This window comes from Haliotis rufescens, unplaced genomic scaffold (genome assembly GCF_023055435.1).
Source record: "Haliotis rufescens isolate VD_foot unplaced genomic scaffold, xgHalRufe1.0.p SCAF_19, whole genome shotgun sequence".
NCBI lineage: Eukaryota > Metazoa > Mollusca > Gastropoda > Lepetellida > Haliotidae > Haliotis > Haliotis rufescens.
This window is the reverse complement of record NW_025963879.1, coordinates 16,804,969-16,820,909: the sequence shown is the minus strand read 5'-3', so window position 1 is coordinate 16,820,909 and position 15,941 is coordinate 16,804,969. Positions and strand designations below refer to the sequence as shown.

General features: G+C 41.8%; 1 protein-coding gene across 4 annotated transcripts in view; it reads right to left on the bottom strand.

Annotated features, from left to right (window-relative positions):
- The window catches only part of LOC124137578 (hydrocephalus-inducing protein homolog), a 119,506-nt gene that overhangs the window by 32,741 nt on the left and 70,824 nt on the right, over positions 1-15,941 (bottom strand). For 3 of the 4 annotated variants that reach the window (XM_046503940.2, XM_046503941.2, XM_048398944.1), the window contains 9 exons: positions 14,730-14,912; positions 13,885-14,004; positions 11,342-11,674; positions 10,322-10,523; positions 9,784-9,883; positions 9,340-9,439; positions 8,788-9,039; positions 7,280-7,447; positions 4,195-4,284 (listed from right to left, as the gene is read on the bottom strand). In XM_046503940.2, coding sequence (XP_046359896.2) covers positions 4,195-4,284; positions 7,280-7,447; positions 8,788-9,039; positions 9,340-9,439; positions 9,784-9,883; positions 10,322-10,523; positions 11,342-11,674; positions 13,885-14,004; positions 14,730-14,912 — 1,548 coding nt within the window. The remainder of the gene's footprint in view (positions 1-4,194; positions 4,285-7,279; positions 7,448-8,787; positions 9,040-9,339; positions 9,440-9,783; positions 9,884-10,321; positions 10,524-11,341; positions 11,675-13,884; positions 14,005-14,729; positions 14,913-15,941) is intronic. The other variant, XM_046503942.2, reaches the window with a different exon arrangement.

Genomic DNA, 15,941 nt, shown 5'->3' with positions numbered 1-15,941 from the left:
TATTTAATATATATATCTACAAAATCAAAAAATCAAATCCAAATGGAGCCCAGATCAATGCTTAAATTCAGGATTTTCCTGCATCTGAGGTGATCTATACCTGCCAATTCATTCATTTCTTAATATATTCTCCAGTGTCTGGGAGACAGACAACCAGGTCCCGCTTGCACAAAGATATCTTAGCGCTAAGATGATCTTAACTCCCATACTTTAACATAGGCTTACGGTAGTCTTAGCGCTAAGATCGTTTTGTGCAAGTGGGCCCAGGTTATCTGACATGCCCAACAAGGCGAAGGAAGCTATGTGTACAAAGCGTGTACCATGCAGAGTTTAATCATTGCTCCGAAAATAGTCCATATCATTGTTAATTTTTACTTCGAATATATAGGAATTTTGAAAATAATTACTGTCAAATGTCTCCGGTACTGATTTAAAAACTCAATCAAAAGGTAAATTAAAACCAAAGTTGTTTTTCCAGGCTAAATTTGGAACAGGTTTAAGAACTCATTCAAAAAAGTATATTTTAGAGTAAAAATATCATTCATACTTATCCTGACTCATACTTACTCTCTCTTTTCCGAAAGGTAGTGTAAACTTCCTGAACTATGTTCCCAGAGAACAGAAAAAAACACTCACCTGAACACACCCCTTGAGCCACACATGCACACTGGAACCTTGTGACCACTGACCAGGCCCTCATCACTCTTGCCCTTTGTCCCAAACACAGGGTAAGAGGGGACGGCTGGGTGGGAACTTTAGTGTATGAGTCAGGATAAGTATAAATGATATTTTTACTCTAAAAAATACATATTTGACCTTATCCTGACTCATACATATTGCTTGAATCCCATGGTAGGTGGTGGGCTCCACCTGTGTGTGTGATTCGGATCGAGATCAGTTCAATTCACCCCTTGGGAATAGTATCTTCTTTATTTCCATGCAGGGTACCACTTCCTTGTGAAAGAGAGGAGTAGATCATAAAGATTTCGTGGATTTAGTAAAGTTCGCTAAGGAAAATACTTTTTCCCTCTTACTTTAAATGATTATGGTGTTAAGAGAAGGTCCTATACTTAACACAATCATTTCACTCTTGGTCATTGGCTATGGGACAGTAACCTGACGTCTGTAAGTCTGCCCGTAAGTGGGTGAGTACTTGTAGGGAGGTCATCTTCTGGTAGGCTATGTCAGTTGTTGGGCAACAACTAATTCCAGCAACATCTTGTGTGGAGAAATCTCTGAGATAATGATTAGCGAAGAGTGTCTCATCTCGAAATACAACCTTCCATAATTGTCGGGATGGAGCAGTTGCCAGGAAGCACTAGAATAGACGCTATGGCTCTCACTTCGTGTTGTTGGATGCTGATGGTGAATCCAGTCCTGCTGACGATGACTGCTCTCAATGAAGGAAATGGTTGTTCTGGAGACTTCTGCTGAACTATTCCTGGACAACGGAATGAAGAGTCTTTTCAGCCATTGTCTTCTGGAACTCTGCAGGTAGATATGTAATGTACAAACTGGGCATAACATCAAATCTGATGGTCAGATCACAAATGGATGAGAGTGGAGGGAAATGAAACTGTCTGTCTGGTTGACCGGGTAGCTGCTTCTCAGTGATGAAATCCCATCTCAGGCATCTTGTATGAGAGAAATCGATGGCAGCTATTTCTGACATGCTGGCTGTTTTTCTGGAGCCTGCAGAAAAAACGTCTTGTGGGTCTGATGTTCCAAATCAGCTCCATGTAGAGGTTCATAAGCATCACTGGTAACATGGTTAATTCTGGAACCTTGGTGAGCTTGTTCTGGTACCCATGGTGTGAGGATGTAGTAGAAGGTTTGGCCAGTTTGACAACGGTATAGGGATCCGTCAACCTCTAAGTAATGCCTATAAAACAATTCAGTGTCAGGCTTGGTTTCCCTGCCAATGCAACAACACCTGGAAACCAGGTTGTTGCTGGACAACAAGGTGCCACCAAAAGCAATGGTACCGGGTGGGTACTTAGTGCGCATGATCTTCTGTGCTATCAGATGTATCAGAGCTGGTGATGGGATTGGAAGCTATCTATCTGTTGCATTTGGTTTCAAATATATCTACCGAGTTGTTGACATGTAGACTGCCTTTGTCTGCTGACCAACTTTCAGTGCACTGTATATCTCAAAAGTGCGCTCCCCAGTCGATCGTCAAGGAAGTATTATAAACCCAAAGGTGCATCTGGGGATCAAGGCTGAATAGATAATTCTTCAGTCTCAATGATCGTACAAAGTATGATGAGATGAAGACTGTGCCTTGAAGGGATGTACAGATGTCTATTTTCACCAATTCAAGATCATCAAAAGTGAGGAATGACTTGACCTTCCAGGATGATCATTGCTATGTGACATGTAGTTCTGGTGAAGAGACATTGGATTCCATCCCCTGGGTGTCGTATAAGCGCTCCCATTCCTAAATTGAGGCGACGATGAAGGGTGCCGCGTGTGGACGTCTGAGGTCTACTGATGTTAATGACCCAGTCACATCGATGTGTATCATCAGGTGTTTGATCATGCGTTTGCCGCATTACGTGCAAGTCGTTATGCAAACCAATCTGTTAATATGCACTGCTCGGATTGCATTAGGTCAGCCTGACCTAATTCTAAAGTCGAGTTGTTTACATTCAGTGAAATCTTGACATGTGACATGTAAATTATCCTGCGCAGGAAACTGGAATACTGCATTCTTGCTAGTGACGAGGTCCAAGCTCCACACACTGACAATCCAGTGTGAACTGTATGGTAAATTGACAAGTGGTCTCCCGAGTTCTGAAGTGTAGCGGTGTATTTGCAGTCAGTTCTCTGAGAATGTGTGACATGACAGTAGGGCGGGGACGAGTCCAAATTTACTACCCAGGTACCCACCCGCCTATTACCCGATCCTACCTGGGTACCCGCTGTAGGTCTCAAAAGGTAGGTACAAAGTGTCTGATTGGGAAAAGTTTGACCATAGCTCTGGTAAAAATGTGTTTAGATACATGTATGAAACGATCTGGTGTATGCACTGAAGTTGACTGAAGTTTTGTTTTTATTCAAACATATTAAAGTCAGAAGGAATTAATGGGCGTAGTAGTCAGGAAGAACTGCGAACATTAGTGACTTGTAGTTTAAACATAGAGTATTAGATACTTTTTGTCATTAATCAATATATCACGTGACTAACCACGGGTCCGGGTAGTCCTGTGGGTACCCGGGTCCTACTCAGTACCCACCCGACCCAAGTACCCGCGTAACCCGTCCCAGCCCTACATGACAGTGCAGTAGCAAGTTGATCTTCATGATATTTGATTCATGTAGATCACTGGAAATTGTCGACATTCAATCCAGTCGATCATACTGGAGAAATATTAATGAAAATGCCAGTTCATGTCACTCCTGGCTTGATATTCAGTGAATGATCGCTCCTTTTGGTACAGATACACCGAGGCAATGATGTGACTGGATCACAAAATCAGGGTTTGGATCTGTAGGTTGTGAACGATGATCCAGGAACCTGGGTACCTGATAGTACATGATGACTCCGTTGAATGCCCAATCAATCGTTGATGTTGTCATGATCACCCCTGTTAAGACAAGGGTATTGAACTCGAGACTGGTGACAATCCCGTTCATAAATGTCACATATGTGTCGAACCTCACGGTGAGTGTTTGGTGAACATTCCAGCCAATTCTCCCTGACTAATCAGTGTAGGTTCAAAGTTGGCTGAACGATTCCACAGATTCATAGTAGGAAATTCATGTGGATTCTGATTCTGGTGGAAGAATGTAATCTGAGCCAGAAATCTTATGACAAAAGGCTAATTTTGATAGGATGGATCAGATCACAACAGAGTTCAGGAAAGATTTCCCAACTTCTCGGCACGAAAATTTGATAGTGGAGAGTTACCCGTTTGGTCCCGTGGTCCCGGTTTGATTGCGACTTAAGGGTGTGTTCAGGTGAGGTGTATTTTCTGTTCTCTGGGAACACAGTTCAGAATGTTTCGACTACCTTTCAGAAAAGAGAGAGCTAAGCAATTAGTATGAGTGATGATAAGGTATAATGGGTAAATTACGGTCAAAGATATTTCAAATGTAAATCACAGTAATCTCTTCTGGCTAGATTAAGATGTTATGTCAGCACTACACATCCACACAGGGCACAGCTGTCGTCTTGTCAGCCCCAGTTACCTGATCGACTCAGCTCTCCGCGGTTTGGCCACGGAGCGTCCCGAGCTGGACCCATCTCGAGACTTGGTTCGCTTATCTCCCTTTACTGGTCTGAAGTATAGAAAATGTACATGCTGGCAAAACTGGTGAACATTCCATCACAGGCAACAGTGACAGAAACTTGTGCAGGTTAGTTGTGCGGAGTATAACACAAGCGTGAGTATGTCAGGATATATGCTTACAAGAGCCCTACATTCAGAATTGTACTCACACAAGTTTTTCTATAGTTCTACGCATGACACATCTTGAAAATGATGTTTGCAAATGTATGTACCGCGGTATCAGAAACCTTTTATTTTCATTATGTTCAATGACATTATTTTCTTTGATACCATTACACAAATTACTTCACGGTGTGTATACACTATTTTCCTCCATCACCTGTGGTTACATACAGCCTTTTGTAGTGTAATTGATATTTTTTAGTAAATTAATTAAATGAAGCCATGTATAACGCAGTTCAAATGAGCCCTATTTTCCAAGTATGAACTTTATTAGATTGTTTGTTTGTTAGTTGTTTAACGCCGCACTCAAATATTCCAGCTATATGAGGCGGTCTGTAAATAATTGAGTCTGGACGAGACAATCCAGTGATTGATATCAAGAGCATCAATCCATGCAATTGGAATACGATGACATGCATCAACCAAGTCAGCAAGTCTGACCACCTGATCCCATTAGTCACCTCTTACGACAACCATAGTCGCCTTTTACAACAAGAATGTGTTGCTGAAGACCTATTCTAGCCCGGATCTTCACGTCCACTTTATTAAACCAATGGGAATAAGCATAAGTCTCTGAAAATATATAATTTTGATAGAAATAAACAACTCCCTTTAAATTGATAAGAAGCCTCAGAGAGATGGGAGATTCAGATCATTATAGAACCTGAGGCAAATCTAGCCTTCATTTACCGCTATAGCATTTCAGTAAGGGCAGGGCACAAGGGAAGATAATGCGGTTCAGGGACTGTGAGACAGACTAGGACTTTGCCTGAATCCTACCATTGCTGATATTGAAGCAATGTGTTGAGCAGATGGCAGCAAGGTGAGGTGAGGTGAAATAGGGTTTAAGGTCGCGTCCAAGATTATTGCACTTATATAGCGACATGCATGAATGTGTGTGTTTGTGTGGCTGCTTGTACTAGTCCGGACTGATGCTGATTTATAGTGCTAGCTCACTGAGATACCATGCCGCAGTTTAACATGAATACCCCACTCAGACAAAGTATACTGACTCCGAGCAGACCAGTCCTTGTTTTAGCCCCTTAATGCTGAGCGCCAGACGTCTTTTAACATCGTTTGGCATGACACGGCCGGGGATCGAACCCCGGACCTTCTGCTCTCCACGGAGGCGGTCTAGATGGCAGCAAGGCTGGGGTACATGCTGCACAAGAAATATTGCTGTATGTGTGATGTTATCTGAGCGCTGATTGGTCAGAGGATTCGCTGGTTTCCCTCAAGCTAAACCAGGCCTAGCTTGATTTGTTGGTTAAAACTACACTGCAAACTGTCTGTATGTATTCATGGGTGATGGAGGCACGCAGTGATAACAAACCTGTGCATTAAATATGCATCACATCAGAAAACACTGCAATCAGATTTGAATGATTAGACAAATGTATGATGCTTATTATACAGCAGGATAAGCTATGGGAGGCAGATTATTTACAGATGAGAAGGTTGAATGGGTCACACTTGATGACATGAACAACATCCATACCATGATGCAAGTCATGAAACACACAACTGTTAAAAGAAAGGATTAGGTGCATCAAACGTGAGTGATTAAAAGACACCATGCAAACTGGTTCCATTCGACAAATCTGAGGTCATGTGACGACCTAGCTATACAAACAGCGATACTGGACTTGTAGTGGTTTCTCAGTGACATCATAATAACAGCACTGCCTACAACATGCCCAGCATCTCACCTGGTCAGACGGAGACACAGTCTCACTTTCCTAACCGGCTCTACCCAGCTGCTGCCATTGAACAAACACACCAGTTATACACCTGGACACTGTCTACAGTCTTATGTTATAGGCCACTAATATGCTCAATATGTAACTCCCCAGGAATCTAGGATAAGTGAGTTAGAATCCCAGTTAGAATCCCAGTTAGAGTGGAATATGTTTCAAGGTTTGTCATCACCATACCCGGCTCGAGGGTTTCACTAAGGTGTTAAACGTCTAGGACCTGCATCACTTCAGGCTTTCCTCCCAATTTAAGCTGATAGCTGTGATATGACTGTATTGAATACTGTTCAAAGCAGCTTTAAACCCAACCCACTCACTCACTCACTATGGTGTCAGAGGTGCAAAACATAATTTTAATTTGATTCAAACTTGGCCACTGAATGTGGGTATGAAATGGATACATTTTTTACAGTCTGTGCCCAAAAACTTTTCTCACAATTCCAATGGTGCCCTTTTACAGTATTGAGAAATTGAAATTTGAATGTTATGAAAGACAAACAGAAAATGGCCCAATAGAGCATCCACTTACATACAAACAGATAATTATTGCTACACTTGCTCTACATAGCTCAATGGAGAATTGTTTGGCAACTTTACTTATTTCTGACAATCATACAAAAATATAAAATTGTCAAAACTGTCAGGATACAGAACATTTCTACTCTTACTGCCATCGTCTCCTGGTTGTAAGATCATACTCAAGTAACAAAACCAACAGCTCTCTCCAGGGCCCACTTGCACAAAGCCATCTTAGCGCTAAGATGATCGTAACTCCCATACTTTAGCATAGACTTACAAAATCCAAAATAAATTCAGCTCTCTTGCTTATGTATAATCAATCTAGCAGTTGACAATTCCCCAAACTACCACAAAAACACCATGTCTCAGTTTCCCATATGGGGGGGATTAAATACATTGTCCAGAACAAGGCAGAAAATGGACATAATATAACATAGAAAATACAAGATTCTTTCACTGGATGTTTGACCTGACTGTGATGTAGTGTAAGATCAACTGCAGATGTGTGTGCGCACTCCATCTTAGGTCAGACGCAGCCAGAATACTCACGGTCTGTTCTTGGCATTGCCGGCCTGGTGTGGAGATTCCTTCACCAGCTTGGTGATGGTGTACTTGAAGTCAAACTCCCCCTTGTTCTCAATGGTGAACTGACGGGTCTTCTTGCTCTGTATCAGCAGGGACCCGAAGTTGATGTCGTTCATTGGTAGGATGTGGTATCTGGGAGAGGAGATGGACATTAAGTTGGCATCTTTATGTTTCAAAAAATCATTATTTGTAGTTATTATAGTTCAAACATTTTTTCTGTAAGTTTGGATTTAGAGAGTATGTTTCAGATGTAGTTAAGTTTGTTAAAGGGAAACAACTCCGTCCCCAGACGTATGAAACAGATTTGTCTATCAATGGGAGATAACTCCAGCATTATTTAATAGCTTGTGTTGAGGGACAGATGAACTAGATCACCCCTGATTTCCAGTTTATCTGTGTTGTCTGATGTAAGTACATGGCAGACATGGCTGCCTGAAGAAAACCATGTAAATAAGCATGCAGAACATGTGTGGAACTTGAGATTGATCACTGGAAATAGGACTGTATATGACTGTAGATATGTCGATCTCATAGATGAGCCGATCTCATAGACACGCCAAAGTATTAACCTGGGCCCATTCCACAAAGCGATCGTAGTGCTACGACTGTCGTAAGTCTATGTTAAAGTATGGGAGTTAAGGTCGCCTTAGCGCTACGTTCGCTTTGTGGAACAGGGCCCTGGACCTTGGAATCTGTATCAAACTGTTATGTGCGGTACATAAGCCAGACCTCCAACCTAGCACTAAGTCTCGTCATGATACGGCATCAGAAATAGAATATCAATAAATCCGTACTGAATTACTTTCTGATTTTAGAATATAAATAATTCTGAGTTTCGAATAACAATTTAGCTCCTGAAAAGAGATCTTCTTGCTCCCCAAAATAAATTCAGTTCACTTGCTTATCTCAGGTGATAAGTCTGTGTCGAAACTAAGAATTATCTGTTCATCAATCCATGAAAGGATATTGTAAGGGGAATGGGGTGGCCGAGATGCTGCAGTTTCCTCTTAGTCACACAAGGAGCTGCAGATCATGGGGTCACATCCCAGTTTTTGTCTCCATCATGTCAGTACCATACTCAGGCTCATGGGTTTCACAAAAGTAGAACCTCCGTGAAGATGTGGGTTGGAACAACCCATTCCACAACCCATGCTTGTCGTAAGACGTGACTGACAGAAATCGGGTGGTCAGGCTTGCTGTCTTTGTTGATGCATATCATCGTATCCCAATTGTGTGGATTAATGCTCAATCACTGGATTGTCCGGTCCAGACTCGAGTATTTACAGAACGCTCGCAAAAAGTTAGAATATTGCTGAGTGTGACGTTAAACAACAAATGAACAAACACAAAAGTAGAAAATATCTATGACCAGTGACACTTTGGCCTATCCTCACAGATTAATCTGACCTTGATATAACTAACATAGTGCTCACAACAGATATACACTATGACTGAAAAGTTTCCACACTCACTTGCTGAAGACAGACTTGACGGAGACTTTGACGGGAATGCTGGCAATGATCTCGCCTCCTTCCCCCAGTGACGGCTCGATGACCTGACACTTGAGTATTGGCTGGTCCTTGACCGTTACCTCCTTGGAGGACTTGAAGATGACCTGTACCTGGGTGGGGCGGTCAAGCGAGCTGAGGGTGCCCTTCTGAGGGATCACTGAGAACAGGCTTGTCACGTCAGGGTTCGACTTGTCCACATTCTCAAACACGAAGCTGAAGAAAAATTAGGTCACAACTTAGCCAAAAAGCCTTACAGAACATAAAACAGATATCTTGTACATGGTAAAATGTTTAATTCAAAAGAATGGAAGATAATTACATAAAGAATGGAATGACAAAGAGAGACATTAATTATATAGGATTAAAATTATTTTTTTAACAATTATACAATAGTTTGATATGACACCTCTTGCTTGTTTTTAAACAAATATTTATACTTCTGATGGAATTAAGATCCTTAGAATGGCACCCAGAGTTTAAGTATATTTATCAAACTACCTAACATCTACTTACTTGAAAGCTATCTCATATTTGCCCTTGTTCTTCAGGTTACAAGTCTGTTTGGTTTCTTCCGAGACTCGGATTGTGCCAAAGTCCAGGCCTCCATCCGTCCCTGCACAGGACAACAGTGGAATTACAAAAAGTTCAAACTTTTTATTATAAATATTATTTTAGTCATATTAAATGAAACAAAGAAAATTATAATAAATAACATGCTAGAATTCTCTCCTGTTAGTTAGTGAGTTGGGTTTAATGCAGTTTTGAAGAGTATTCCAGTTACAGCTTCACGTGGGAGGAAAGCCTGAGGTGATGCTTGTCTGTGACGTTTACCACTTTGTTGAAACCCACAAGCACAGGTATTGCAGCCCCTTGGACGACTGGGCCACCCGTGCCACCTCTCTCACGTTAAGTGCATGAAGCAGCTATAATTATGATGATGAATGTTCCAGCACTTGCCTTTAGGGAAGCTCATGTCCAAGGCCACGTCGTAGGCCTCAGCCAGGACCTGGATCGGCTCCGTGTGGACCACGCCCATGATGTTGTCAACATCCATGATCTGTAACATGAGATTCAGAGAACATCAAGGGAGGTAACAAATATTGGCAAATTATGACTTTAGTTAAATTTCCATGAACACTGTTGCTTAGTGTTAGTGCGGAATTGAACAACAGACAAACAAAAAAAACAACCAATTTGTTTCTGAGAAACATGAATGCAAAGCCTTTTTGCCATAAATGCAATTACATGGGAAGGCAAACATTCCAAAGTTACAGTGTCTGCTTCTGTTCCACAAAGTGATCTTAGTGCTACAATGATTGTAAGCCTGTGTTATCTATGGGAGTTATTATCATCTTACTGCTAAGATCGTTCTGTGGAACGGGGCCTTGGAGATCAGCTGTATACTGAAATCTGTACTAGTTCACAACTAACATCTATTTAAAAACATAGAATAAATGCCAAATGAAAAAAGGCCCAAACTATGCCAGCATCCCACCTCCATCCTGATCATCTTCTTGCTGGTCTGTACTGGCTTCATGGCTCGGAAGAAGGCGTTGAGACTGTACTCGGACAGGGGGTCAACTACGCCGCTTTCTGCCGCCACGGTGAAGTCCTCACCCAGGTTCTCCAGGCCACTCAGTCGCCACGCTACCGGCAGCTGGGTCGGGTTGCGGAGGAAGATGGTCTTGGTGTCCTTCCTGAAAGTCATCAATTTGTAATGCTCATAACATATCATCAAACTGGAATTCACTGACATATTTATAGATGCTATAATATCCATTTCAATTCATGCAAAAACTCTTCTCTACAGAATACAGCGGTGCAACGCATTATTACTAACATAGTACGTAACATTAATCTCCACTACGTCTTCATTAATTATAAGATCCATGTAGATCCGGGGTAGAAAAGGTCTTCAGCAACCCATGCTTGCCGTAAAAGGCGACTAACGGGATCGGGGGGTCAGGCTCGCTGACATGGTTGATGCTTGTAATCGTATCCCAATTGCGTGGATCGATGCTCATGATGTCAATCACTGGATTGTTTAGTCCAGACTCAATTATTTACAGACCGCCATCATATATCTAGAATATTGCTTTGTGCGGCGTTAAACAACAAACATACTTGGACATTGTCTCTGTAATATTAATAGTTTCCATTTGGTGAATAAAATCAATATGTGTGTTTCTAGTGTTTCAACTGACATGATTTAGACCCCAACCCGACGGCATTAAACAACAAACAAATTATCAAAATACATCAGCAGAACCAATCCAAATTCCTGTTCAATCTAGAATTACAAAATAAGAAAATGGAAGAATTTGAAGACCTCCCCATTTGACAAACCTAGAAACATAATCTGGGTGAACTGGGATTCGAACCCACAATCATAGGTTTCTGGCGTGCCCAAGGGATGCAACTCTGCACAGCAAATCATGGCGCCTTAGACGACTGGGCCACCCGTGCCCCCCAATTGAAGAGGAAGGAAAGTAGAGGTGATAAAGGGATTATTTACCTGTGCAGGAGCACTTTATCAAAGTGTAGTTGTTTCTTATCCAACTCCAGCTCAGGCTTGAACCCATCACAGGAGATGTTGAAGATGATCGGCTCTGGATTCTCTCTCACACAGCAGACAATGGCATCCTTGTACTGCCCCGGAGCCTTGGGGTAGGCCCACACTGTGAGGTGCTGGGACTCTCCTGACTTGAGGACCATGTTGGGGGGTTCCAGGAGGTATGTCTCAGCCTTGCTGTCATTGAGGAAACAGAAGCTGATGTCGGCCTCCAGTGGCGACGTGTTCAGGACTGTCAGCTGCTCCATGTTCTCGGGGTATTTACCTTCCTTGTATCTGAAATAAATACAAGAACATGTGGATGCTATTTGGGGATGTGGTGGCACATGGTCCTATGCACAGGTTACAGGTCACAGGTCAAATTAGGTGAAGTTAAGGTTAGTTGGTTGGTTTGTTGTTTAACGCCGCACTCAGCAATATTCCAGCTATATGATGGCGTTCTCCAAATAATCGAGACAGGACCAGATGATCCAGTGATTAATATCATGAGCATTGATCCACACGCAATTGGGATCGATGACATGCATCAACCAAGTCAGCAAGCCTGACCACCCGATCCCGTTAGTCGCCTTTTACGACAAGCACAATTGCCTTTTAGGGCAAGCATGGGTTGCTGAACAGCTATTCTAACCCGGATCCTCACGGGTCGAAGTTAAGGTCGCGGGGAGTAGTTTGGTCACCACGTTCTGCTACTTGACAGATGAGAGATTCAAAGGCTTCGGTCCTGCCCCACACTGAAGCACATGTAGCACATGCAGCGTTAGAAATTGGCACAAGTCCTGTAGTCCTTGCCAAGTGCCCAGTAGTTAAGGTATCATAAGGACCAGTAGACATTTGCCATTTTTAAAGGTTTTGTTTTATGTCATCATAAGGACTAGTGGACTAAAACTGTTAGTTTCTACCACAACATTTGGTGTCTCCTTAGGCAAGTGACTGTGTTCGAAATGTGCCTCTGTTCACCCAGCAGTGAATGGGTACCCGGTAGGATGAGATGGTAAAGGTGCACACTGTTCCATTTACAGGGGTAACAATGTAGTGCTTATAGAATGATTTAGGGTGTAGATTTGGTGCATTATAAATATACACATAACATCGCTATGTGAATATGATGGTAAAGATGACAGTATAGTGTTATGTGAATAATACATATTTATACAGAACCCTATCCATGCCCCAAAGGTGCTCGTGGCACTACACACTTATTACCCTGGTCAACACGGTGAGTATACAACCAAACTGTCCGTTACTCATTACATCTCATTCCACCGGGTACCCATTCCCTGTTGGGTGAGTGAGTGAGTATGGTTTTACGCCGCTTTTAGCAATATATCAGCAATATTCACACATTGTGCCCATGTGGCGAATGGACCCGGGTCTTCGGTGTGACGGTGAGGTGAAATGGGGTTTAACGTCGCATCCAAGATTATTGCACTAATATAGCGACGTGCATGTACGTGTGTGTGTTTGTGTGGCTGCTTGTACTAGTTCGGACTGATGCCGATTTATAGTGCTAGCTCACTGAGATACCATGCCGCAGTATAACATGAATATCCCACTCAGACACAGTATACTGACTCCAAGCTGACCAGTCCTTGTTTTAGCCCCTTAATGCCGAGCGCCAGACAGGTAAACAACAAGTACCATCTTTTAACGTCTTTTGGTATGATGCGGTCGGGGATCGAACCCCCTTCGGCGTGACGAGCGAATGCTTTAATCACTAGGCTATGCCACCACCCCTCCCTGTTGGTTGAACAGAGGCCATTATCAAATGTTATAGTTTGGTTTCAGTAAATCTGGAATGAATGTATCCGAGCTACTATTCACAGGCACCCCTTTCTTGCGCTTACCTAAGAAAAGTATTGTCCAAAACTTCCATTAACAACTTGCTCTGATCATTATCCTCGTCTCTATATTATCGCAGTATTAGTAAATCTCATAATCTACATCCCCTGTCAACTGTTTACTTATGCAAAACTAAGCACAATATTTCATTGCAAGATTGAATACAGGACTCTTTGCATGTCACGGCTACTTGTACATATGAACTTTTTTATGATAGTTTCTGGAACGTTTTTGAAGTTGAATTACCCCAACCTCCATGTGAAATTGGTTAGAAAAGAATCCACTTGTTTGGACGATGTCCTTTGATCCAACCTAGGTCATTTTCATAATGATTATGTATAATCCGAAACAGGAAGTTATGTAAACAACAAAAAACACACTTATCACCCACAAAATAGTGATACCGCGATAATATAGAGTTGCCCGCCCTTGAGTTGCTAATGACAGGTACTTTGTTTACCAAACTTGGTATCAGCATCGATCAATCCTAATTGATGTGTCATAAAAGTTGAACAAAGAAAAATAATTTTTTTGTGTATGACATAGTTAATAAGTTAGTAAGCATTCGCCATTACGATCCATTATAAATTAACTGTGATAATATAGTGTACCATGCTAAGTGGAACAAAGTGAGATGGTCTTACCTGTCTCTAGATTTGCCAACCAGCAGTGGCCCAAACTCAAAGATCTCAGTCATGAGGACGTATTTCTTGATGACAATCTCATCGTTCTTCTTGTTCTTCTTACGATGTTGGAAGACGATTCTGGAAGGAATGAGTGTGAATGAGTGAATGTTGTTTTATGCTTCAGTTAGAATATTACAGAAATACTGCAATCTGAAAAGGAACAATCAATACCATATATAGTACTCAAAGGAAGTTAAAGAACACCCAATTCTTTCATAAAACTATAGTTCTGTCATGTCTTTTGAGTAGTATACATTGAAATGAGGAACAAAGAGGTTTCGAAGATGGCATCATGTTGTTCTTCATTGTTTAACACTGCACAGCTACATGATGTAAGCATGTAAATAACTGAGTTTTGGTCAGAGCCCAGCCCAATAATCCATGTCGTCAGGGTACAATGACAGGCAATCAAGCAAGTCACAGAGCATGACCACCTGATTAAGTCACCTCTTACAACAACCACAGATAGCCTGGTACCTAATCAAACCTGTTTGTTTATTTGTTTGTTGTTTAATGCCGCACTCAGCAATATCCCAGCTTTAAGACGGTGGTCTGTAAATAATCCAGTCTGGACCAGACAGTCCAGTGATTGATATAATGAGCATCGATCCACGCAATGGGATACGATGACATGCATCAACCAAGTCAGCCAGCCTGACCATCCGATCATGTTAGTTGGATCTTCAGACAAGCATAGTCGCCTTTTAAGGCAAGCATGGGTTGCAGAAGACCTATAAGTCGCCTCCTAATCCAACCTGGAATCCCAACAGGAACCATACAAGTATTACTGAGAACCTCCTTACCTTGGTTCTCTACTGATGGTAGGGAAGGCACACACGCCCCGACAGTACAGCTGGTAGCGTCTCCGAGTGCCCACAATCTCACAGTTGAGTGTCTGGTCAAATTGGCCCAGTTCCTCAGACTGGAAGCGGAGTTTCAGGACCACCTCGCTATTGGCTGGAACCACCCAGCGGAATATGGTGATCCTGAAGAACAAACACAAGATGTGAAGCAAATGTATGGGAGGGAATGCGAGGATTCTTGTCAGCTTTTAATATAGCCATTACTGAAGCTGTATCTTTGAAAGATCTTGCTATGGGCTTGAAGAAATACTTCTGAAACATCAAGGGTTATTTACAGCTGTGCAACACTTTATTAATTCAAAAAGGTGAAAGACTACATGTTTTCAGTTTTCACATCATCAGACACTGCGATGTGGGGACAGTGAAATGTTTTTTATTATCTCTGCATATGAAACAATGCCTAGCAGAAAAGAAAATACAATTTAAATGATAAACCATCTTGTCAAGTGATGTTTTATCACCAATTCACATTTTTTTTACTATGTCAGTTATCAAGTAAGGATAAGAATCTATGGATGAAAAACTTCTTTATTACAATTAAGAGCAACGTTTCGGTGTAGGTTCTAACACTGTTATCAAGCAAGTGATATACAGAGTATGGTTGGCAAGTATATACCCGGTATACAAGTAACCAAGGCGTACCATCAACTCATCAAAGACCCAAATCAGCCATAATCCTGTTGTTTATATTACTGGCTTCATCCTTTGTTTATGTCACCGATGATTGTCATCACTACCCTTGTGTGTACATAACAGGCTTCTCTACTCCAGTATAACAATATCTACTCTACTGTGTAAACACTGCCTCCTACTTGTATATATACTTGCCAACCACACTCTGTATATCACTTGCTTGATAATGGTGTAGAACCTACACCGAAACGGCGCTCCTAATTGTAATAAAGAAGTTGTTCATCCATAAATTCCTAACCTTACTTAGTACTCCAACTTCTAAATGCCTATCAAAGAAGTTATGTCAGTTATCACCTGTTCGTTCACCTGAAGCGAAACAATGTATTTTTTACTGCACATAAAATCTTTTATTTAAAAAACACTGCCTCCCCTTGAGGGAGGTACGCCATAAGCATGGGTGTGCACTATCATCAAGAAAATATGGAATTAAAGTAAAGGTAATCACTTAACAAAACGCCA